General features: G+C 41.4%; 1 protein-coding gene across 1 annotated transcript in view; it reads left to right on the forward strand.

Annotated features, from left to right (window-relative positions):
- PSMA3 (proteasome 20S subunit alpha 3) overlaps positions 1–23,460 on the forward strand; it is a 27,618-nt gene continuing 4,158 nt past the window's right edge. The window contains exons 1-8 of the mRNA XM_045013937.1: positions 1–153; positions 4,766–4,848; positions 6,827–6,950; positions 8,503–8,604; positions 8,758–8,831; positions 9,498–9,570; positions 14,972–15,037; positions 22,782–22,828. Of these exons, the coding sequence (XP_044869872.1) occupies positions 133–153; positions 4,766–4,848; positions 6,827–6,950; positions 8,503–8,604; positions 8,758–8,831; positions 9,498–9,570; positions 14,972–15,037; positions 22,782–22,828 (590 nt within the window). The 5' untranslated portion in view covers positions 1–132. The remainder of the gene's footprint in view (positions 154–4,765; positions 4,849–6,826; positions 6,951–8,502; positions 8,605–8,757; positions 8,832–9,497; positions 9,571–14,971; positions 15,038–22,781; positions 22,829–23,460) is intronic.

Genomic DNA, 23,460 nt, shown 5'->3' on the forward strand with positions numbered 1-23,460 from the left:
TTCGCATAGGAACCCACCGCGGGAGCTCATTGGCTGGTGTGCAGCGGACCAATGGGCATGTGCGTTGGTGAGCGCTGGGGCGCGTGAGGCTCGGGTCTGTCCGGCGCTCGCTCTCCGCACGGCTCCGCCGCCATGAGCTCCATCGGCACCGGGGTGAGTGTGTGTGTCCGCCGCGGGGCCCGCTGGGGCGGGAGCGAGCTTGAGCCCCCCCCCCCATGGGGCCGGGGGGGGGCTGCCCGCGCGGGCTGGGTGCGGCGCCGCGCCGCTCTGCTGAGTCACCTGGGCCCGCGCGGCGGGTGGGAAAGCGAAAGTGTAAGCGAGGGGCGGGGCCACAGGTCTCGGGCCCTGGGGGGTGGGGAGCGGGGGCAGGAGCTGGGGGAGGGGGAAGGGGGTGGGGGTTCTAGGGGGTGGGCAGTGGGGGCAGGAGCTAGGGGAGGGGGAAGGGAGAAGGGATGGGGGGTTCTAGGGGGCAAGGGGAGGAGAAGGGGGTGGGGGGGTTCTAGGGGTGGGCAGTGGGGGCAGGAGCTGGGGAGGGGGAAGGGATGGGGGGTTCTAGGGGGCAAGGGGAGGGGGAAGGGGTGAAGGTTTAGGGGGTGGGCAGCGGGGGCAGGAGCTGGGGGAGGGGGAAGGGATGGGGGGCTCTAGGGGGCAAGGGGAGGAGAAGGGGGTGGGGGTCTAGGGGGTGGGCAGTGGGGGCAGGAGCTAGGGGAGGGGGGAGGGATGGGGGGGCTCTAGGGGGCAAGGGGAGGAGAAGGGGGTGGGGGTTTAGGGGGTGGGCAGCAGGGGCAGGGGCTGGGGGAGGGGGAAGGGATGGGGGGCCTCTAGGGACCAGCGGGAGGGAGGTGGGGGTCTAGGCCAAGGGGTTCTCAACTTTTCCCCCCTGAGGTCTGTTCTCCCTAACATGTTTTAAAAAATTCAGGGCTTCAGCCCGGGGTGGAGCTTGAGAGCCACTGCTCTAGGGTGTGAGACGAGAGGATGCGGGTGGGGGTCCTCTCTAGACAGTTGGGAGAATGGGTGCAGGGGGCTCTGGGGGAGGGTGGGCTCTAAGGGGGGGAGAGGGGGCGGGTGGCTCTGGAGAGATTGGGTCTGGATGAGTGGGTGCTCTGGGAGAAGGAGTGTGTGGGGCTATAGGAAGTGGGGTGAATTGGGGTGCTGGGGGGAGATGGGGCACTAAGAGGAGCAGGGAAGGGGATGATGGAGGTGGTAAAGCAGTGGGGGCCCTCTGTCCAGCCCCAGGGCACTGGTGTACTCTTCTCAGCCCCATGATGCCCCCTCCTCCAGTCGCTGCCATGTTTGAAAAGGGGGCACCTCATCTGCAGGGAGAGATTCAGGATGCCCCTCTCCATGTTCAGATGCATGTTGTCAATGAACTGGGGAGGCTGTGGCTGGGAACGTGCCATTTAACTTATGGGGGGTGCTTTTTTCTATGGATATGCAGACTTAACTGGTGCTTAGCAAGGGCCTCTGCCACTCTGACCCAGGCTAATGCAGTAAGTACATGAGACTATGGCATGGTTATGTCTAGGGGTTCTCGCAACAAATATTTTGGTGGCTTCAGAGAGCGGCTACCAGCAAGAGCTGGTGGCCGCTCTTACAATTTTTCCTAAAATACTTAATTAATTTTAGGAAAAACAAATAAATATGTACATATACATGCCCAAATCATTGTAATTTATTTATGCAGGGTTTTTTTCAGACTCTAATAAAAATAATGTACAGTTGTCTCTAATCTTTACTCGGCCAAACCAGAACAGAAACACGCATACGGTGCTTTGTGTGTTTTACTTTTTATGGTTGATTTTTTTTTTTTAATTTGCTATCTAGTAAGTCTGCCACTGAGAAAAGTGATATTTGTCAATATCACTTTTCACAGCAGACTTACTCATCCCCGACAAGCTGGGGAACAAATTAAACCCTGGATGGGGAGGTGAGTAAGGATGGCCAGGAGTAATGGGGGGCTGGATGGGGGGCTGAAAGAGGTAGCGGGGATTGGGGCGATGGAGGGTGAGTCCAGGGCTGGATCATGGGGTCCGGCTGGGGGCTGGAGGGAGCAGAAGGAATCAGGAGTGATGTGGGGGGAATGTGCCCAGGGCCAGAGCACAAAGCCCTGCCACTGGGGGATGAAGCCTGCCACCCACCACCTCAGAGCTGAAGCCCAAAGCCCAATCCCCACTGCCCCTGGGAAGGTGGGGAACTCTCACAGGTCGCCTGCTCCTAACAGTATTTGTGGCTTCAGAATGGGGCTGGGACCAGTCCCTGCTGGCGGCTCCAGGGGAGGGGCTGCTCCGCCCCCATCACCACCCAGAAGGTTGTGGCTGCAAGAAAAACCCCTTGTGGCAGCATTTGAGAGATGCTGGTATGCTACAGACCTTACAGTGGCACAGCTGTAGCCTCATTATGCTGACCAGAGAGAGCTTTCCCGTCGGGATAATTTAAACCGGGATAATTTAAACCACCCCCAGTGAGCGGCGGTAGCTATGTCTCCCGCTGACTTAGCGCTGTCCTCACCAGCGCTTTTGTTGGTGAAACTTATGTCGGTCAGGGGTGTGGTTTTTTTCACCCCCCGACAGACAAAAGTTTTACTGGCAAAAGTGCTAGTGTAGACCTAGCCTACGGCTCAGTGAGAAGATGATCTGTCACTTGTTGGCAGTTCCCTGTTCATTTAAGAATGGAATCAGGCCTGAAAACTGTTTTCTGGGAACAAGGGAAGGTCTGGGTTAAACCTGCATATTCATAATAGTTGGGTGCTTTCATGAAACATCTACTTTTTTATTCTTCTGCCCTTCGCTGCACCAGGCATGTGCAAACTCCACACTACTGAGATGACTGAGGGTCTGTCTACACTGCAAAAACACCCCACAACTATGGTAGAGAGTTTCAGAGCCTGCTAAAAATAGCAGTGTAGATGTTTCCACCCAGGCTCTGAAATGTGGTGAGGAGGGGTGGGTGTAGATATACCCTAGATTTCCTTGGACCAAGGATAATACAGTTACAAGCAGAGCTCAGTTAGTGCTATACCTATTTGGCCAGCAGGCAGCACTGTTCACCGACATCACTCAAATGCCCACTGACCTCTCACACATTCTGCTGTACACATTGCCTAGGTACCAGAGATGAAGTCCTGATTTGTGGAAAGGCTTAAATGTTAAAGTGTGAGAAGTGCTTTGAGATCGTCATATGGAAAGCAAAGTGGAAGAGAAAAGTACTAATGCTATTCTAAGTATCAAAATAAGTCACAATGTACTAAAAAATAGGAACTTTTTGTATGGTTAATACTATGTCTGTGAAGCCTTACTCATTATGCTACTGTTTGGAATTTGAGATTCCTTAATGGGTTTGAATTATGGAATGAATATCACTGAAGCAAGAGCTTTTTTAAAAACTAAGCAAACCAACATTGAGTTTACTAATTTACTTTGAGTTTATATACTTTCACTAAAAGAGAACTGTCTGATTTTTTTTAAAAGTACTGCCCCTTTTATTCACATGAAGTAAATATCAATTTGAGTGAACCATTCTTACACGTTAAGATAAAATGGTCAGTTTTCAGAATGGAGAGAGTCTAAATAGTGGTGTGTCTCCTGGGGTCTGTATTGGGACCAATCTTATTCAACATATTCATACATGATCTGGAAAAAGGGGTAAACAGTGAGGTGGCAAAATTTGCAGATGATACAAAACTACTCAAGATAGTTAAGTCCCAAGCAGACTGCAAAGAGCTACAAAAGGATCTTACAAAACTGGGTGACTCGGCAACAAAATGGCAGATGAAATTCAGTGTTGATAAATGCAAAGTAATGCATATTGAAAAACAATCCCAACTGTACACATAAAATGGGGTCTAAATTAGCTGTTACCACTCAAGGAAGAGATCTTGGAGTCACTGTGGATAGTTCTCTGATAACACACTCATTGTGCAGTAGCAGTCAAAAAAGTGAACAGAATGTTGGAAATCATTAAGAAAGGGCTAGATAATAAGATAGAAAATATCATATTGCCTCTATAAATCCATGGTAAGCCCGCATCTTGAATACTGTGTGTGGATGTAGTTGCCCGATCTCAAAAAATATATTGGAATTGGAAAAGGTTCAGAAAAGGGCAACAAAAATGATTAGGGGTATGGGATAGCTTCCATATGAGGAGAGATTAATAAGACCCGGACTTTTCAGCTTGGAAAAGAGATGACTAAGGGGGGATATGATAGAGGTCTATAAAAACATGACTGGTTTGGAGAAAGTAAATAAGGAAGTGTTATTTACTCCTCCTCATAACACAAGAACTAGGGGTCACCAAATGAAATTAATAGGCAGCAGGTTTAAAACAAACAAAAGGAAATATTTTTTTTCACACAGTGCACAGTCAACCTGTGGAACTCCTTGCCAGAGGATGTTGTGAAGGCCAAAACTGTAACAGGGTTCAAAAAAGAACTAGAAAAGTTCATGGAGGATAGGCCAGGATGGGTGGAGATGATGTCCCTAGTCTGTTTGCCAGAAGCTGGGAATAGGTGACAGGATGGATCACTTGATAATTACCTATTCTGTTTATTCCCTCTAGGGCACCTGGCATTTGCCACTGTTGGAAGACAGGATACTGGGCTAGATGGACCTTTGATCTGACCCAGTATGGCTGTTCTTATGTTCTTACATAGATTTTCTCCAGAAACTCACTTTAAGACTTTGCATAGAAAAATAGTTTAGTACTACCACTATGTGGGTTCTATTTGTAACTCTTTTTATGCTGAGTAGTTTGTTTTCTTCCTTTACAGTATGACCTGTCAGCTTCCACATTCTCTCCAGATGGCAGAGTATTTCAAGTTGAATATGCTATGAAAGCTGTGGAGAATAGTAGGTAAGAGAAATGTCTTTGTTTTATACTTCACAGATTTCTTTAAAAAGGGCAAGAGAAATGTGAGTAGGGCAGATAGCTAAGATCGTATTGCAAAGAAAATTGTACTCCTGAAATAAGCAATTTTGTGACTGTATTCCTTTCAGGAAGCTCTTCAGATTAAATATAAAGGGAGTGTAATCATCCTTATTTGTTCAATAGTTTGGAGGAACAAAAATTATAAAGGCATGTTTTGAGAGACTGCAAAGGAAGGTAGTAAATTATTCATGTTTGCTAGGTGTAATAAAATCTCATACTTTGGGGCAAAAGCTGATTGCATAGGTCCTTAATATATGTAAAATGCTCATCTATTATGGTAATAGGCTATATAAATACCAAAAAGGCCATTTTAGAGATGGTGAATTGAGGCACTGAGAAGTCAAGTAACTTGCTCAGGACCACACAGGTTTGTGGTAGTCTCACTGGCTGTTGCCAGTTTCTTAAAGAATGATGGTTTGGCTAAAACTACGTCAGCCTCTCTAAGATTACATACGTTCATTCAGGCATATGCCAGGTGACAGCTATAAACATGTAAATATTCTTTTGTGTTGTAGCACAATCTGGATGTGTTGACTAGTAAATGCAGATAAATTGCTTTGAGCTTTGGATTGGATCATCCTGTGTTTGTACAGTAACTGGTCTTGATCCAGGTCTCTGCATACTATTGCACTAGAAATAACGTAGTTCAAAATAAATCTGTGTGGTACTCCAGCTAGTATGAATATCTAATATCTTAGGAGTATATCACCCTTTTAGTGACTTCATCAAATGCTTTTAAAGATCTCTTACCATCTGTAATACCATCCTAAAAGTAATGGTGGAATGGTCCATAAATCTTAAATATGCATCCAAAACTATTTTGTACTAATTCTCAATTAGTAAGAACTATTTAATGTCACTGAAGTGCATGTTCTAGTGATTTATCTTCTCTTCTTCATTCACTTGGTCAGTAAGACTTTTTGATGCATCTAGATACTTTAATGTTAGGCACTTAGAGGACATGATTTAGCCCCGTGGAGGGAGGAGGGAACTTGTCAGTGTTGCACTTTATGGCAGTGGTTCTCAAACTTATTTGATCGAGCCCCTCCCCCCCTTTTTTTACATATATGGCCGCCCAACTCTGAAGGCAGAGTGGAGAGTGGCGGCTGCTGGCCAGGTACCCAGCTGTGAAGGCAACACCGTCAGGAGCAGCAGTGAAGTAACAGTGGCATGGTATAGCATTGCCACGCTTACTTCTCTGCTGCTGCTGGTGGTGGTGCTGCCTTCAGAGCTGGATGCCTGGCCAGCAGCCGCTACTCTCTGGCTTCCAGCTCTGAAGGCAGCGCTGCTTCTCACGCCGCCCCAGAATTCATTCTGTGCTCCCCAATGTGAGAACCTCTTCCTTACGGAGTAGGTAGGGGCCGTCCTAACTTAGTGATGACAACAGATTCTTGAGATACTTGTGCCACTGCCTGGGCACTCTCAGGAGCTGTGTTCATATTTTTATGATTATGTGCTTACTGGGGAAGAGGGGGATTGAAGGAAAATAACACATCCATGTAGATGCTCCCACTTCACAACTATAGGAAACCTGCAGGTTTGAAGGGAGAACTGCTCCCCACCCACGTCCCTCAAACTATTTAGTTCTAGATGTACAGAGTGTGTGCGAAAACTTCCTTGTGTAGGGTGGGAAAAAGGGAAATGCGGTGCCACTTTCTTATAGAAACACTGGGTAACTTCAGTGGGTCTTACTCTTTTCCTCCCCGTCTTCAAGACAGCAGTGAAATCATGGAGCAGATCTACCTCACTTTAAACTAAGCTGTCTTGTACTTCAGTCCTGCACCTATTTAACTTTGATAAAGAAATGCTAAAATAACTTTCCAACCCCAGTCCTACCGATTTAGTGGGGTTTTTTTTGTTTTAAAAAAAATCTTACTCTTCTTCTATTTGACTTGTCTTTCAGTACAGCAATTGGCATAAGATGTAAAGATGGTGTTGTCTTTGGAGTAGAAAAACTAGTCTTGTCCAAGCTTTATGAAGAAGGTTCCAATAAACGTCTCTTCAATGTTGATCGACATGTTGGAATGGTGAGGTGCTGCAACACTTTTTTGCTTTTCTCCTATGAATTAGGAAAACGTCACAGAAAATGGATAGTCCATTGCATAAACATAGCCAGTGTTAAATAGCTTTTGAAGTACTGTATCCCGACACTTCTAAACTTGTAGTCAGAGAAAAGTCAAGGGACATTTAGACAAATCAGATTCTCAATTCTGTGTATGCACTTCTAGTCCTGTTTGTGGGTATGTGTATAAACCTGTTCACGTACAAGCAAAATCTCACAGTAAAATGGGAGGCTGATCTGTGATATTTACTCATTCTAGAGTTAACTTTCTCTGGTTTCTTTTTTCTATGTGTACTAAAACAAATGCTCCAATGAGAGCAGGAATATACATAAACTAAATATTAAGAAAGCAGCCTCTTGTTACCCATATCATAAAACACATTTTCTAAAAATAGCAAAACACATAACAGTACTAACATAGAAGATATTCTCACCGTCTTTTGAAAGGGGCGTGGGACGGAAGGAGCAGGATGCTATAATGGCTGGTATAAAGGGACAAAATATCATGGGCTACTGACCTGTCCCAATGGTAATGTCAGTAACATCAGTAGGGCTCTACCAAATTCACGGTCCATTTTGGTCAATTTCATGGTCATAGGATTTTAAAAATAATAAATTTCATGATATTTAAATCTGAAATTTCAATGTTGTAACTGTAGGAGTCCTGAACTAACTCTGAAGGCAGCAGCGTAGAAGTAAGGGTGGCATGGTATGGTATTGCCACCCTTACTTCTGCGCTGCTGCTGGTGGTGCACTGCCTTAAGAGCTGGGAACCTGGCCAGGAGCCACTGCTCTCAGGCCACCTATCTCTGAAGGCAGCGCAATACCTTCCCCCCAATAACCCTTTCATGGATTGGGACTCCCAGTTTGAGTAACACTGGTCTCCCCCTTGAAATCGGTATAGATAGCGTAAAAGTACACAAAAGACCAGATTTCACAGGGGACACCAAATTTCAGAGTCTGTGATACATTTTTTATGGCTGTGAATTTGGTAAGGCCCTAAACATCAGGTGGGAACCATGCTAGTAAAACTGCTTGAAGCTGCATCCCTAGTCATGGAGAGTAAGAAGATTGCTCCTGCAACTGTAATGCCCCCAGAAGAAGGGTAGGTGTTGCTGCAGTTCAAGAAATCTTAAAATCCAGGGGGAAAAATATATAATATACTGTTAAGGGTGCTTGTCTATTTTTTCCATGTTCTCATGGTTTTTGTTTATATTAAGTTAACTTTACAGCTTACATAGAAGTTGGATCTTAAAAGTATACCTTTATTTTATGCGGTTTACAATAATACATCAATTTTGTTTTTATTGAATAATTTTAAAAAGCTTTTTCAGCTTGTTGATAGGTGTAAAGTCTGGTTTGGTCAGTTTTGAAAGAGCAGATGTATGGTGCAGTAAAAACCTGTTTAAGTCACAGTAACAGAATTAGAGGTTGTCTGAAGTTTGTCAATTACCTTGCAAGAAATAGCGGTAATTTATCTGAATGTTGACTTTAGCCGGTGATACTCTTCATTTCAGGCAGTAGCAGGACTCCTGGCAGATGCTCGTTCTTTGGCAGACATAGCTAGAGAAGAAGCTTCTAACTTTAGATCTAACTATGGATATAATATTCCATTGAAGGTAAGTAACTGGTGCTTTTAGCACAAATTCATTCTTTAGGTTTCCTTAGATCCTGTGACAAGGAAGGTAGCCCGTTTTGAATTGTTTTACTTGAGGCATGTTTATTTCATTAAATTAAATGTTCTAAAACACCTCCCTTTTTTCTCCCTCTAGCATCTTGCCGACAGAGTGGCCATGTATGTACATGCCTACACACTATACAGTGCTGTCAGACCTTTTGGCTGCAGGTATAAAGTTTTTTAAATGCTTGTGCTTGATTGTAAGAATTTTTATTCAGTGCACAATAGATAGATTTTTCTCTTGCGTATTTATAAGATGACTTTTCACCTTGGTGTATCTGTGCCTGTGTGTGTATCTATCTATCTCCTAAAACAAGTGTAATTATATTGGTAATATTGAGGAGGACTTTAGGTAAAGATGTCTGTGTAAAGATGCATTTGATTACTAGGTAAAATATCTAATTGTTCCTAAATTTTAAAACTGAGACGCTTGTGCTGGTAACTTCCATGGGAATCACGAAAGCAAAATTGTCATTTGAAAATTTACTTCTCCGGCCCTGTAGCTCAGTGAGGCATTGTAAATTCAGTGCAGTTTATCTTAAATGACAATCCAAGGGACCAATAAGTCAGTGACTTAAGAAAGATGATCTTTAGTTATAGGTCGAGCAAAATTGTACTGACAGCTTTCGGGTTGAAGGTACCCAAAAGGTTAAGATGAGTTTCTTGTTGGAAGGTAGTGTATAGCGGAGGTTTCACTGCAAGAGCAATGATGAGACCTTGTTGTCTACTGTGTGCAAAAAAGCCCAAGGCAGTATAATTAATCTTTGTAATTTTGTGTGATTTTTGTAGCACCATGCATAACCTGTCTTCTAATATCTCATTTTCTTTATTCAGTTTCATGTTAGGGTCTTATGATGAGGATGATGGCGCTCAGCTTTACATGATTGACCCATCAGGTGTTTCATATGTGAGTATTTTGAAATAACCTCAAATATCTTCTGACCGAATAGTTCCTAATAGGGTAATGGAATATAGGATTTTCTCTTTGGATAGTGGTCACTACTGCTGGATGACAGTTGAACTGGTAGTGTTGTATGGCATTGGCTTGCAAACAGACAACCCACACCAAGTACTCTTGAGATAGACCTCTTCAAAATCACTGTCAATAGTAATTGACAGCATTTCTCACACCTGGTTTCACTTATTTGTTAAAGATGAGTGTCAAGGACTTTTTTGGAAAAGTAGCTTGTCTGTTAAACCCCTCTGCTAAATGAGTCAGAAACCCAGCACATCACTTTATTTGTTCTGTCTTCTGAAGTCAGGTATTAGTGGATGGGACTCTGACACAAAAAGCGTGTGGCACTGTAGTAAGAGTCCCACTTACTAATAGTTACCGCCAAGTAGACTCCCTTAAGACCCTGCTTTAATAATGTCAGGTCAGGACAGACACATCTCTTGTAAAACATAATGCTTGACAGGGCTATCTTTGAATAGTCCGCTAAAGAACAAACAGGACAATACAAGACCATAGACAACAGCAGGAAGTGTAGTACTACTGTAACAGCAAAGCCCTGCACATTTTGTATCCCTAAGGATGTATTTAGTAAGATAATTTGTAAGGCAAGGAAATCTTTCAAAGTGTGGATAGCTAAGGATAGTCTCTAAGCCTTGATCTGAATTTCCTGACTTAGTTTTCAGTTGCGACCTAGATATATATTATACACAGAGTATATTAAAAGAATACTAAGGCTGCAAAGACTCTGAAGTTAAATGTTAGAATTAAAGTTGCATCTGCTCAAAAAGGGTTATGGTTACGTGGGTCCTCCCATTTACCTTTTTTAAATGTTGGCACTCCAGCTGTTTTCAGTCTTGTGGAACTCTCCCAGTACACCAAGATTCCTTAAATATCAATATCAGTGGGCCAGAGCTTATCAGCCAGTATTTTTAAACCTCCTGGATGCAAGATACTGTTTAACACCCTCCCTAGTCACATTTTTCAATAGAAAGTATTTCATTATCAGTGTAAGCTGTGAATACCTCATCTGGCTTCTTTCCAAATGCAGTACAGAAATGTACTGACTACATCTGCCTCTTCTTTATCAACAGCTTTTCCATCACTGTTGGTTAACTGACTGATACCAGTGCTAGGTTTTCTTATGTTCCTGATATTTACAAAATTACTACTTATTGTTAATTCTACTGGTGGTAGCTTTTTTTCATTTATACCTTTTAGCTTTTCCTGTCAACTGCCTGTATTTAATAACTGATAATTTTAGTCTTTCCTGTTGACTTCCCCTTTCTGTTGATTATGATTTTTTTTATTGCTGCTTTCATTTCTCTTTCTTAATTAGGATTTATTTTTTTTTAAGCAAAGAATCCATTCTTTATTGACACTGGAATTGGGGGGCATCTAGTAACGTTTTCTTAAACAACTCCTAAATATAATTCACATTTGTATTGTTTAAAATTTTCCTCCCACTCACTCGTGACCATAATTGTGTTTAAACTTTGAGAAATTGGCCTTGTTAAAGCGTGTGTGTATCCTGTGGTATATACATACTAGGTCAGTGTTCTATTACTTCACCATTGACTGATTACTGTTAAAATTTAAACTTTGCAGCACAACAGTTTCACTTTGGAAATTTCAGCTAATGGTTTATTTTCATAGTCTTGTTTGAATATATTTAAATACTTAACGTTGGGCATGACAGTTGGACTTGTGAATACAATATTCACATAGAATCTGACTTTTTGTATTTTATCCTAATGAGTATCAGAGGGGTAGCCGTGTTAGTCTGGATCTGTAAAAGCAGCAAAGAGTCCTGTGGCACCTTATAGACTAACAGACGTTTTGGAGCATAAGCTTTCGTGGGTGAATACCCACTTTGTCGGATGCATGTCATATCCTAATGAGCACATCTCTGAGTAAAAATATTTTACTATAGCAAATATCTAATAGATATGTACTAACCATAACAAGCACAGTCTTGGTTAGCTATTCCTAGCTAGTTTTAGACAATCTCACATCAATGTCTACAGTAGCTTTTTATGGGAAATCTTCTCGTTCCATGCACAGGACTAGCCACACAGAGGGAACATCAGAGCCTTTGTAAAGAAGGTTTTAAATGACTAGGAAACTATGGTAGGTAAAATGGAAATTAGGAGGCTACAAATTTGAAGAATAGCCAAAGATCTGAAAAAACAAGTAACACATTCTTTAGTATCAGAAGCAAGAAACATTGAGAATCTATGGGTCTACTGCATGATAGACTGTAAAAGATACAATTAAGGAGGATCAGGACACTGCAGAAAAGCCTAATGGTTTCTTTGCATCAGTCTTTACTGCAGATGATATTGTGGCGGTACCTTTATTCCCTGATAAGAGTGGGTATCAAGAGAAGTTGCTGGAACCAATTGATAAATTAAAGAGTAGCAAGTTGCCAGTGCTAGATGGCATCCATCCATCCAGGAATTCTGAAGGACTTTAAGAATGAAGTGGCTGATCTGTTAATAAGAATATGCCATGTCTCAATATACTGGAGGGTAGGAAATGCTGTACCTATTTTTAAAATAGTTGCTGGGATGACCTTGGAATTTAAACCTTTCTTTAAGCTGATTCAAAACTGGTAAAACAAATACAACTGTACACAACCTGTGGAATTCAGTGCCACAGGATATCATTAAATCCAAGGATTTAGGATTCAGACATTAGATATCTGTGTACTGAGAGTGTTCATGCTTATATAAGGGTAAAAACTTTATTTTCTTTTAGAAAAGATGTAAAGCCTATATGCTTCAGGTCATAGCCAACATGAATGAGATTAGCAAGAAACTACCTTTGTGGACAGATTATTCCATAATTGCCCACTAAAGGGCTTCTTCCTCTGAAGCATCTGGTACTAGCCACTGTCAAGAGGCAGACTGGACTAGATGGACCCATAGACATTTCAACCTTGTGTTTCAGTAGTCTGTGTATTACTTTGACTTCTGTGCTGTGAGGTATAAGAAGGTGAGTCACTGATGTATATCTCCTTCTTTCATCAAATGGTATACATGGTTAAACTCCACTGTATTTACCACTGTGCTTGCAGTGCAAAAATTAGGAAATTAATACTTCCTTTGTGACTAAACAAATGTTTGGTGACCACCTCTCCCACCTAAGCATGAGGAATATAGAAAATGTATTCTGTGAAAACACTCCAGAGTATGTGAAACTTTTAAAGCTGCAGTTTTGGGGTCCAACAAAAATCAGTAAGAACAGCTAGGCTTTCACATACAAGATGTTTCAAGGCAGATAACACACCAGTGGGAGTTCTGCAAAGGAGAATGATAGGAGAATGATAGATGGCATGAGGGGAGATTTTGGGAAAACAGTATATGTTAATTCCCAGAGATGGATATATGTTGTACACCCCAAAGTTTTTGGGGTGGAAGTGATGATGCAATTCAAATGGAATGTTTAGTTTTGTATGCGGTGTTGTAGCCCTGTTGATCCTAGGATATTAGAGAGAAAAGGTGGATGATGTAATATCTCTTATTTGACCAACTTCTGTTGGTGAGAGAGACGAGCTTTCGAGCTCACATGGAGCTCTACTTCAGGTCTGGGAAAGGTACTCAGTGTCTCAGCTAAATACAAGGTAGAACAGATTGTTTAGCACGAGTAGTTAACACATTTCAAGGGACCATTCAAGATGAAGTGGCCCACAAACATCTCTCTATTCATGGGGGGGAGGGGGGAGAGCAGCTGGGGGCGGAGTTACTAGTGGGTTATAAATTATTGTAATAACCATAAGGCTAGTGTGTCTATGCAGTCCATTATTTTTAGTGTCTAGCTAAATTCTGAATTTAAGCTCTCAGGCCAATGTTTTGAAAGTGTTGTACAGTTTTCCTTTGAAGATGAGGACTGATAGGTCAGATATAAAGTGATCGCTTTGTGAAAAGTGTTCACCCACGGGTGGGGGTGATGGGGTATTTTTGTCCTTTGTCATTTTCCTACATTCATTTGAGAGTGTAGTGATTGTCTGGTTTCACTCACATAGTTGCTATCTGGGCCTTTAGTGTGCTGGATGAAGTACACCACATTGTGATAGGCATGTTGAGGACCCATTGATCTTGAAAGATGTGTTGTGGGGAGCGTTGATCATTGTAGCAGTGGAGGGGTGCACTCCACTAGAGAAATAGATCACATTATGGAATGGACCATCCAAATATCACGAGAGAACCGGCTTCAACATAGAATTTAAACCTTCTCCAACTGCACACCCCTAGGTGTCACCTGCCACCACACACTGGAACCCATACAGGGTACCATCAAATAGCTATAACCCATACTTGATGGGGATCCCACCCTGAAGGAAATCTTTCCTGAATTCCCCCTTCTGGCCTTCAAATAACCCCCTGACCTCTTCAAGCTCATCAGAAGCAAACTCCCCACAGACCAGGACATACTAGCTCAAAGCGGCACCAGACTGCCAGAACCACAGATGCAAAACCTGCAGACATATCTCCAATGCTACAATGATCAACGCTCCCCACAACACATCTTTTAAGATGCATGGGTCCTACACATGCCTATTGCTACATGTGGTGTACCTCATCCAGTGCACTAAGTGCCCCCATAGCAACTATGTGGCCAAAACCAGACAATCACTACGCTCTCGAATGAATGTAGAAAAATGATAAAAGACAAAAACGCCATATCACTTATGGGTGAACACTTTTCATAAAGTGATCATTCTATATCAGTTCTCATCTTCAAAGGAAACTTGCACAATGCTTTCAAAAGACAAGCCTGGAAGCTTAAATTCATAACTTTGCTAGACACTAAAAATCATGGACTGAATAGAGAGACTGGATTTATGGCTTATTACAACTATCTGCAACCCCCTAACAATTCCCACCCCCCATTTCCACCCAGATGTTTCACCTACCCTTCCTCCTTATGACTGCAGGGGTCACCTTGAATGGTCCCTTGAAATATGTGTTAACTACTTATGCTAAGCAGTGACACTTCGAGTTAATTTCCAGTCCTAAAGAAGAGCTCTGTGTAAAGCTCGAAAGCTTGTCTCTCACCAACAGAGGTTGGTCCAATAAAAGATATTAATACGCCCACTTTGTCTGTTACGTTTTTGAGAGTTTTCACTTATTGTGTTAAAACACCAGTATAAATTGAATTCTGCTCTGAGGAATTTACTGAGAAGGATGTTTTGTTGTTCTGTAATATTACCTACAGGTATACTCCGAGTTCTACATCGTAAACTGCAACACTTTACTGAGTTCTTCCGACTAAAGAATATTAAAGAGACCCTCCCTGTAAAAAAAGATTATAACCAAACTTTAACTAATCTCTTCTTTTGTTGCTTTTATAGGGTTATTGGGGGTGTGCCATTGGTAAAGCCAGACAGGCTGCAAAGACAGAGATTGAAAAACTTCAGGTAGGATGGTATTAACAATATAATATACAGTCTATCCAATTATTTTGTATTAATCCATTTCAAGACAGATATTCCTAGCTACCACTGTTGTGCTGTAACTTTTAGGTTTTTGAAGGTAAGGGTTAGTGGGCGTCAGTGCATTCTGGCACAAGGGAGATTAGCAAGTAGATGAAGCTACTTGCTCTGTACAGGAACATTTCCCTATAGCCCACTGTGACTGGAACATCCCCTGAAGAACAGTGAATGGGGCTGCAGCCCCATCTCTTTCCCATGCTGAATGACCAGAGGAATACTATGAATTGTACTAAAATATACTGTCGTGGAGAAGTAAGATCAGAGATGTTTGTTCTCATCAGGTGAAGCACCAGCCAGTTGTCATGCTCCATTTCAGTATACTTGTAGAGTATCATGTGGATATAATTTTTTCTAAGAATTTCTTAAAGCAGTATATAGATATGTAGCATAAAAAGCTTTATTGACATGAGCTTGGATGGCTATATTAATGATGATTGGCAAAGTAACTTGTGAGTTTTGCACCACCAGTACCAGCTAAACTTGTATACCAACGTACACTGTCAAATGCAGTATATACAGAACACAAACCACTTTTAGAACGGTTTTTGTTAAAACTTTACCCTCCACCTGTGAAGTTTGGTTCACATAAATAGAACTGTCCTGGCCTCTAAGTGAGAGGTTTAAAAACCTCTAAATATTGCCTAAAATAAATGTCATTACTGTGAAATCAGATTTTGAGATCCTCCAAAGCTAATGAAGGGCTCCATTGGAAAACTAGGTGTCTCCTCTTCCCAGTGGTAAAAGCTCCCTTTTTTTACATTTGAAGTCAGATGATGGATTTGAAACTTTATTGATCCAATACTGGAACATTGCCCAACTTTCCCCACAAGCCTGTGGAGTTTGGGGAGGGGGCAGTAAAAGGAGACCTCTTATAGAAATCTATTTTCTTTTGTGAGGAGAAGGTGGGGAGAAGAAGCACTTTGAAGTTGCTCAGAGGTCTGGAAAGTTCAAATCCATCCCAGGAGAAATGGTTTAGTAGACCAAGCATAGATGGTGGGGTAAACTGCATTTATTAAATGGCTGTTGAGCCACATATAAGGGGAGGGGGAGTGTGTTATAACTACTAAAATTGTTTCAGGGATGTAAAGAAACTTGCAAACCAATATGTTAATTTATTACTATTAACAGGTGAGGTTGGGACTTTCTGTCCCAAAGAGCTCAGTTAACCTGCAAATATCAGTCATTCACACCTTTTGCTCTATAGTGCTCCTGAAGTCAGTTAATTGTGTAAAATACAAATTATTCATCTAATAACTTGGATATGTTGGACAACCTTTGACTTAAGAGTGCAAAAAATGGATTGCTTAGCTTGTGCTAGAGATTATGTAGGGTTTTCTGTGCTTTGGTGGAAAACTGGTAAAGGTGGTTTCTAGCAAATGGAGAAAAATCAAATTGCAGTTATAGACTACTTCATTCATTAGTTGTGTTGCTCAGTGTGAAATGGACTAACAACAACTAACTCTTCATGAAAGTATTTAAACTGAAAGTCCAGACACCTTAAGCATGATAGAGTGTTCTTATGTCTGAATTACATCAGAACACTATGAAGAAATACAATTATACTTGTTCAGTTTTGGTGTAAAAAATTAGATTGAGGCATTCGAAAATACTGGTGGCTTATAGCAGTCAGCCCTGCCTTGATCTTGTAACTCCCTCTTACTAGCTTATCTGGGGCACATCCAGGTCGTATGAGACAATTTAGCAAAAGGCTCTTGTACAGCTTTTTGTTGAATTCCTGAAACCTATCAATTTCTTAATCACTTATGAGACTAGAGGAACTATATCAGTTCAGCATGTTTTCTTCCATAATAGTGCAGTTGAATCTTCCTATAATACCATATAAGTATTTTATTTTTAGAAGAAAACGCCTTGTAAGATAGGATTGTTGAAACTTCTTATAAGTCAACAAACTATAAATGCAACTAACTCTTACGTGAACAGTGGAACATCATATACAAAATACAACCCGTTGCCCATAAACTGTGATGATATGGGGAAACCAACTTGCCTTTTTCCCTCCTCTTAGCTCTGCTCTGATTAAACAGTGTATTAATTTCCTGTTAATACAGCAGTAGCTCAACCATGTAACTGTATACATTGTTATAATCTTACTAAAAATGGTATCCTAGTATTTTATGAAAGTGTTCCAAATAGTGGGAGTTACAGTAATGCAAAATACAGATGGATTGCTCATTATCTTGAGACTTAAGTGATGTCTTTTCATATCAAAACATTTAAATTTATTTAATGTGCATTTAGACAGTTATGTAAAACTAATCCTTGTTTTGGATGACTCTGCTGAAATGGATTTAAACGTGCCTCATGCTGATAACTTCTGCAATACTGTTTTAGGATCTTAAATTTAATTTGATTTCTCTCCAGCTCTCTTAACTTTATTTACTATAAAACACTGTGTACACAAACACATCGTTTCATTAGGTTCATATTCTCAGATGTACTATTAAGTCGTTTAAAAGAGCAGGAAAAAACTGATTCACCACAAACAAAGCTCACTTCACCTCCCACCTATCTTTTTTTTTTTTTTTGACAATCTGAAAATGTACCTAACCGTTCTTAATTTAGAGATCTATGGGAATTTAATCTAGTCCTGGTTTATGCTACTTTTTTTTTTTGAGCCACCATTAAAATGTAGCCTATTTTCTATGTTAATTTGCTTAATTTTTATAATGAAATTTCATTTAATCTACTGTATATGTCAGGATGGATTTGATCAGAGATCTTGTCTTAAAAGTTTAGTCTAATGTTCATACATTGCGATGAAAATATAGAGGCTAAAAGACAATGCTGACTGAGAAACAATGCTGTGTCAATTTCAGTATACACAAATTGGTAGAATTCACCTTGCTGCATTTGAGTGACATACCTTACTCCTGAGGGTGTTTATTAATAATGCTTGCTTTGTATGTAGTGCTATGATTGTAGCCTGCTAATGTCTTCCTTATATCGCCAGATATTGTCTGATCTTATCAGTGGGGCATAATAATTCAGTACAAACAAAATAATAATCTCCAACACACATTGACATGGCTGTCATTGTCTGTAGAGAACTTCCAGCGGTTTGGTGGTGCTATCACAGTAATGCAAGGCAGTGTTCCTTCTAATTCATTCCGCACATGGATGGAAAAAATGGTATGTGCAGCACCAATATCGAGGTAATATGCGGATGTGCGCCATCACCTCCATGCTTTCACCGCAGCCCTTCGCCCACCAAGCGCTCCCAACATCCTACTGCTAGTACCTAGCTGGGTCTTAGGGAAGCTCTGTCTTCAGGTCACATCTGCAGTATCTATCTGTTTATTCCTACAACCTCCTTCCACAAGGATCAGTACATGCTTCACAAAATATACATATAAATGCATCACTGAAATGCAGCCATCTCTGGGGAAAGTCAGCAACCAGCTAGGTCAACAGCACAGATTGCACTCTGCAGTAGTTTGGAAAGAGAAGGGGAATTTTAGATAGGAAGAATCTTTTTCTCTTATGCAAAATGCTTGAGATATTTAATGTTCAGACAGGAATTCATCTGTAAAGGTCTCATCTGAATGTAAAATATAATACTGCAATTTAGAAATCAAAGTAAATGTTTCTTTTTAAATCCGGACACTAAGGTTCAAAATTTAAAAAACACTCAAATTCCCCTTACTACCATCCTCTTGTATTAACAATACAAAGCACTTTAAAAGACCTATAGCCTATTCCGTCTTCAGGTTGATATTTTTACCTGGATCAGCTTGGACAGTTAAAGTAGCACAGTGAAGTTCATCTTCAGATTCTCATGCACGCATACAATGTTCCAGTGTTTCGGTTATAACAGTGAAACACATATAGCTCTGTAAATGTACACAGCACTTTACAAACACATGAGGTCAGGCAAACTTTCACTTGACAGGAAGTTCTCCCACTTTTCATGAGGCCACTCACATGAGTAACAGCTACAAATAATAATTTGCAGGATCAGGCCCCTAGATAAATCACGTGTCCTGCTGCCCATCTAAAACTTTGCAAACACTGTGAGGGGAAGTTTAAATCCACAACAGGGAAGTGTTGTCACTGGAAATCAGACAAAAACAGTCACCAAAATATATCCATGAAGTCCTAGTTTTGGTAATTTTTTAAAACTCAAATAAAGCCAACAATATTTAGTGCTTTTCCTTTCTAAATATCAGTGTTTTACAGAGGAAGGTCAATATCATTCCTATCTGGAAAATGGGGAAACTGAGGCATGGTGAGGGAGGGGTTACAGAATGAACATCCCAACGTGTGGCCAGAGCAGATACATAATCTCTTTGCAGTTGCTGTAGCAAACCCTGTGATTCCTGCACACTGGTCTAATAACATTCCTTGCCACACCCACTGGATACATGTAACCAAGGCCCTTTTCCGCTCCTTTCTGTAGTGGCCTATGCAAAGCTATTGTGGAATGCAGTTCTGTCACATGCAGGAGGTACAGTGTCTTCCATGCCCCTACTAAACAGTTACCCATTCACATGTAGTGTAACCACAACAGTTCTGCTGCAGTGGGGGACTTTCTGTGGCCACCTGTGTTCCTGGATGAATTTCAACAAAAGTGTGCAAAGCTGACATTCACACTAACGAGGGTTGCACCCGGCAACAATCAGACCCCGTAGTTTTCCCAAGGGGAGCTCAGCCAAAATATACTTATCAGAATTTGTCTTAACTTTATTTGTCTTACCTAGAGACTATTCCTTTGCAATCTGTAAATGTTAAAGCTTTCATGGAATGCTTAACACATGCTCTTACTTCTGAATTCAGAGCACAGTTCAAGTTGAGGGACAATGTTATATTGATCCAGTGACTTAACTTCAATGCAATAAAATTTCTGCCAGCTGATCCAAGTAATTGGTCTCTTATGCAGTGGTAAGCCAGGGACAGTGAAATGCTATTTTTGCCATTTTTTAAAAGCATGAGAAAAAATAATGTAGCTAGGATAATGGAGAAAAAAATTAAATGATAGGTTATGGCCAAGAATGAGATTTATCAGACCCTAACTTGAAGTTAAAATTTCTCAACCAGTGTGGAGCTTGCTAGAAGCCTCTCGGGTAGACTACTGGCAGTTTTATTGAGGCATTAACTCCTAGCTATTCAGAGGGTGAGAAAAAACAGTCTGCTAATCAAGATACTGTGCTGGATGGGGAGAGGTGTCTGTCCCATCCCTGCCGCACCCTGGCCAGAGTTGGGGCTGGAGGAAAGAGAGGCATGTCTCCTGTCCCCATGGCAGCCCTGCATGCCCCAAGATCCCACAAACCCCCATCACTGTCTCCCGCCCCACACATCCTCCACCCTCACCTGTGTGGCCCTTGATGGCCTCCTGTGCAGCCGCACAGGAGCACACCTTAGAGGGAACACATGCAAAGCTTGTGTCAGTCTCAAGGTGTAATGCTTCCTGGTAGATATACCTCACTCAGGATTCTAGGGGCAGGTCTACGGGGCTCACTCAACCTAAATTACGCAACTCCAGCTACGTGAATAACACAGCTGGAGTCACCGTAGCTTAGGTCGACCTTTTGTGGTGGTTATACCACGCTGGGTCGACAGGAGAAACGCTGACTTTCCTTATGCTTCTCGTTCTGGTGGAGTAACGGAGTTGACAGGATAGCGATTGGCGCTCAATTTAGTATGTCTTCACTAGACCTGTTAAACTGACTCCTGGTGGACTGATCGCTGCACGGAGATATCCCCCCTTCCACCTCCCAGTAAGTAGAGACAAGCCCTAGGTTTCCAGAGACTTTGACCTATTTGTTAGGTGCACGTTTGGCACAGATTAACATTTGATCACGTTTCAAACATAAAATTAGAAGTAGCAAACTGCAAGGTGTCTTGTAATGATGGACAATATGGCCTGCTGGAGATTACATATAAAAATCTACACCCAGAAAAGAGGAGAGAGGTAAGGAAGTAGCTCCACCTATCATCTTAAAGCAAGTCTTTTCCTTCTTAGTACTGTCAGATAGCCAAGCATTATAGGGGAACAGCTAAGCATACTGCAGTGAAGATACAGAAGCTGGGAGGGGAGGTGGTTAGTGAAATATTTTCTGTCATAAGTGGTCTACATTATGAAGAACTGCTGTATTAATCACCTCTAGTGGTAGCTGTAAACACTTAATACTTCAAAATGGGAATCTGTATTCAACCAGGGGAAAGTGGTGGTGTTTTTTTTGTAGTATCTCACAAATTCAGCTTTTTCTGAGACAATTCATGTGCCATCTAATGTTTAAATTTCCCCCATTACTTTGGATGTGAACAGTGAATGATACATGTAAACCTTTGAATGATAAATTCAGTGTCAAGCTTTTGATACTGTCTGCAGGATTAACAAATCTGAGATGAAAAAGGTGGTCAGGGATAATGTCTAGCTAAAACATGTGGCCTGCAAACCTTCTTAACATCGGTAGACTAATAAATCTCTCACTCTTTCACAAATAACTTGTGTGCATAAATGCAAGAATCAGTTCTGTGGTGCATGCAATGGTTATACAAAGATAGTGGTGTATATATCTTAGGGCTTGTGTCAACACAAACACCTAGTTTGTGGCAAAACGGGGGGTAAATTTACCCCATACTAGCCTGCTGTGCATGAGATGTCTGTCTGGGCCTGCTGCTACTCATTAAAAGTTCCCTAGTGTGCTCTGATCCACCCTGCTTTGAAGTGAGTAGATTAATGCATACGAGGGAACTTTAGTGTGCTGCAGCACGTGAACATTTAGCACAAATAGCACAGTAGACTTGTATCCTGTCTTGTTGTTCGCTGAGTGTTTGTCCAGATATGATCCTGTCACTGTTAAGAATCAGTTATTGGGGAAAGGGAAGAAGGATCTAGTTTTGTGCCTGCATTAAATCAGCGGGGCCCTACGTGCTGCTTTTCCATTATTCCAAATGGAGGAGGTGGTTGAGATCTGATGTGTATGAATATTTTTTCATGAGCTTGTGCCATGTCATGGATCCTGGAATTTAATTTTGTAAATGTTACCATAATCGTGTGAAACTTTATTTTGGTCAGCTGTCAGTGGACTGCCTCAGGACTCCAATGTAACTACATGAGTTTGAGGAAAAAATGAAAAACCAATCCTCCGTTCAGCCTCACAAGGTCTGTCTTATCAAAATTAGAATAGCATTTACTAGTAGGACACTACACGTAAACAGGAATGCCCTTGAGACTCTTGAAGCATGATTGTTAGAACAGGTGCTAAGATAGAGATGCATCTGTTGGTATGATAGTCCCATGATTTAGTCTGTCAAAAGGCATCAAGGTATAATCAGCTAAGTAAAGGCCTGTGTGCTGAGATTTATAAAAAGCTCTGCAGCGTCTAGTTGAAAGGAACAAACTGAAAAGCTGTGTCTGAGTTGTCTACAACTGAATGAATAGGGGAAAGAGTAACATTTGGGACTCATACAGAAGTAGTAGTGAGAATAAAAAGTGAAAATAAGGAATCATTAGCTAACTTAATTTGGCTCTATTCTTGACTGAGCCTGTGGCAGGATTGTGCAGCAGAAACCGATGCCGGAACAAAACAAGAGTAATATAATTTGGTGCATCAGCCACCAATATCCTGGCTTTCCCCTAGTGGATAAGTGCTTTCCAAAAATACAAAATGTTAAATCAACTAAATTGTACATTCCTTACCCACAGATGAAAGAAATGACTTGCCGTGATGTTGTTAAAGAAGTTGCAAAAATGTAAGTTTCCTTTCCGCCTTTCATCCCCAGTGCTCTTATTTTCTCTTATCCCTCTTTGTGAAAAATAAACATCTCAATAGATTGGCAAACTGGCCCTAACATGGAACTGAGTCAGTTAAATAAAAAATAAAAATGGAAGCTTAAAGTACTACTCCTGTTCCTAGGGCTGTCCCTGTGTAACTAACTTTAGTAGTTTTACAATCTTCTTTCCCTATTTTAAATGTGTGGTTTTCTCTCCCTCCTTCCTGTGCAAAAGATCTATCCAGCATAGGGAAACTGACTATACAGAGGAAACCGTGAAAGGAGTCAATTCTTGGTGCTTTTGGCAGCACTGTGGAAGCCAAGTGAAAACATGTATCTTTATTCTTTCCATTAGTCACTTTAGGTGTTGCTTGAAACAGTGGGTTAAGTGCAGATAAATGTTTGGCCGTGTTCCTACTTTTTAAATGTAAACATTTGAGAGAAAGGGAAGCTGGTCATAGTTCATAATACAGAGTTACTATGGAAATAGATCTATGCAAACTTAATTAATTGTGGCTTCAGGTGCTTCCTAGCTTGGCAGTATCTAGGAATGAAGCAAAGGAACACTGTTCCTAGAGAGGGCCTCATTACCACCCCTCTCTTCTCCTTGC

This window comes from Mauremys mutica, chromosome 4 (genome assembly GCF_020497125.1).
Source record: "Mauremys mutica isolate MM-2020 ecotype Southern chromosome 4, ASM2049712v1, whole genome shotgun sequence".
In the NCBI taxonomy this organism is placed as follows: Eukaryota; Metazoa; Chordata; order Testudines; family Geoemydidae; genus Mauremys; species Mauremys mutica.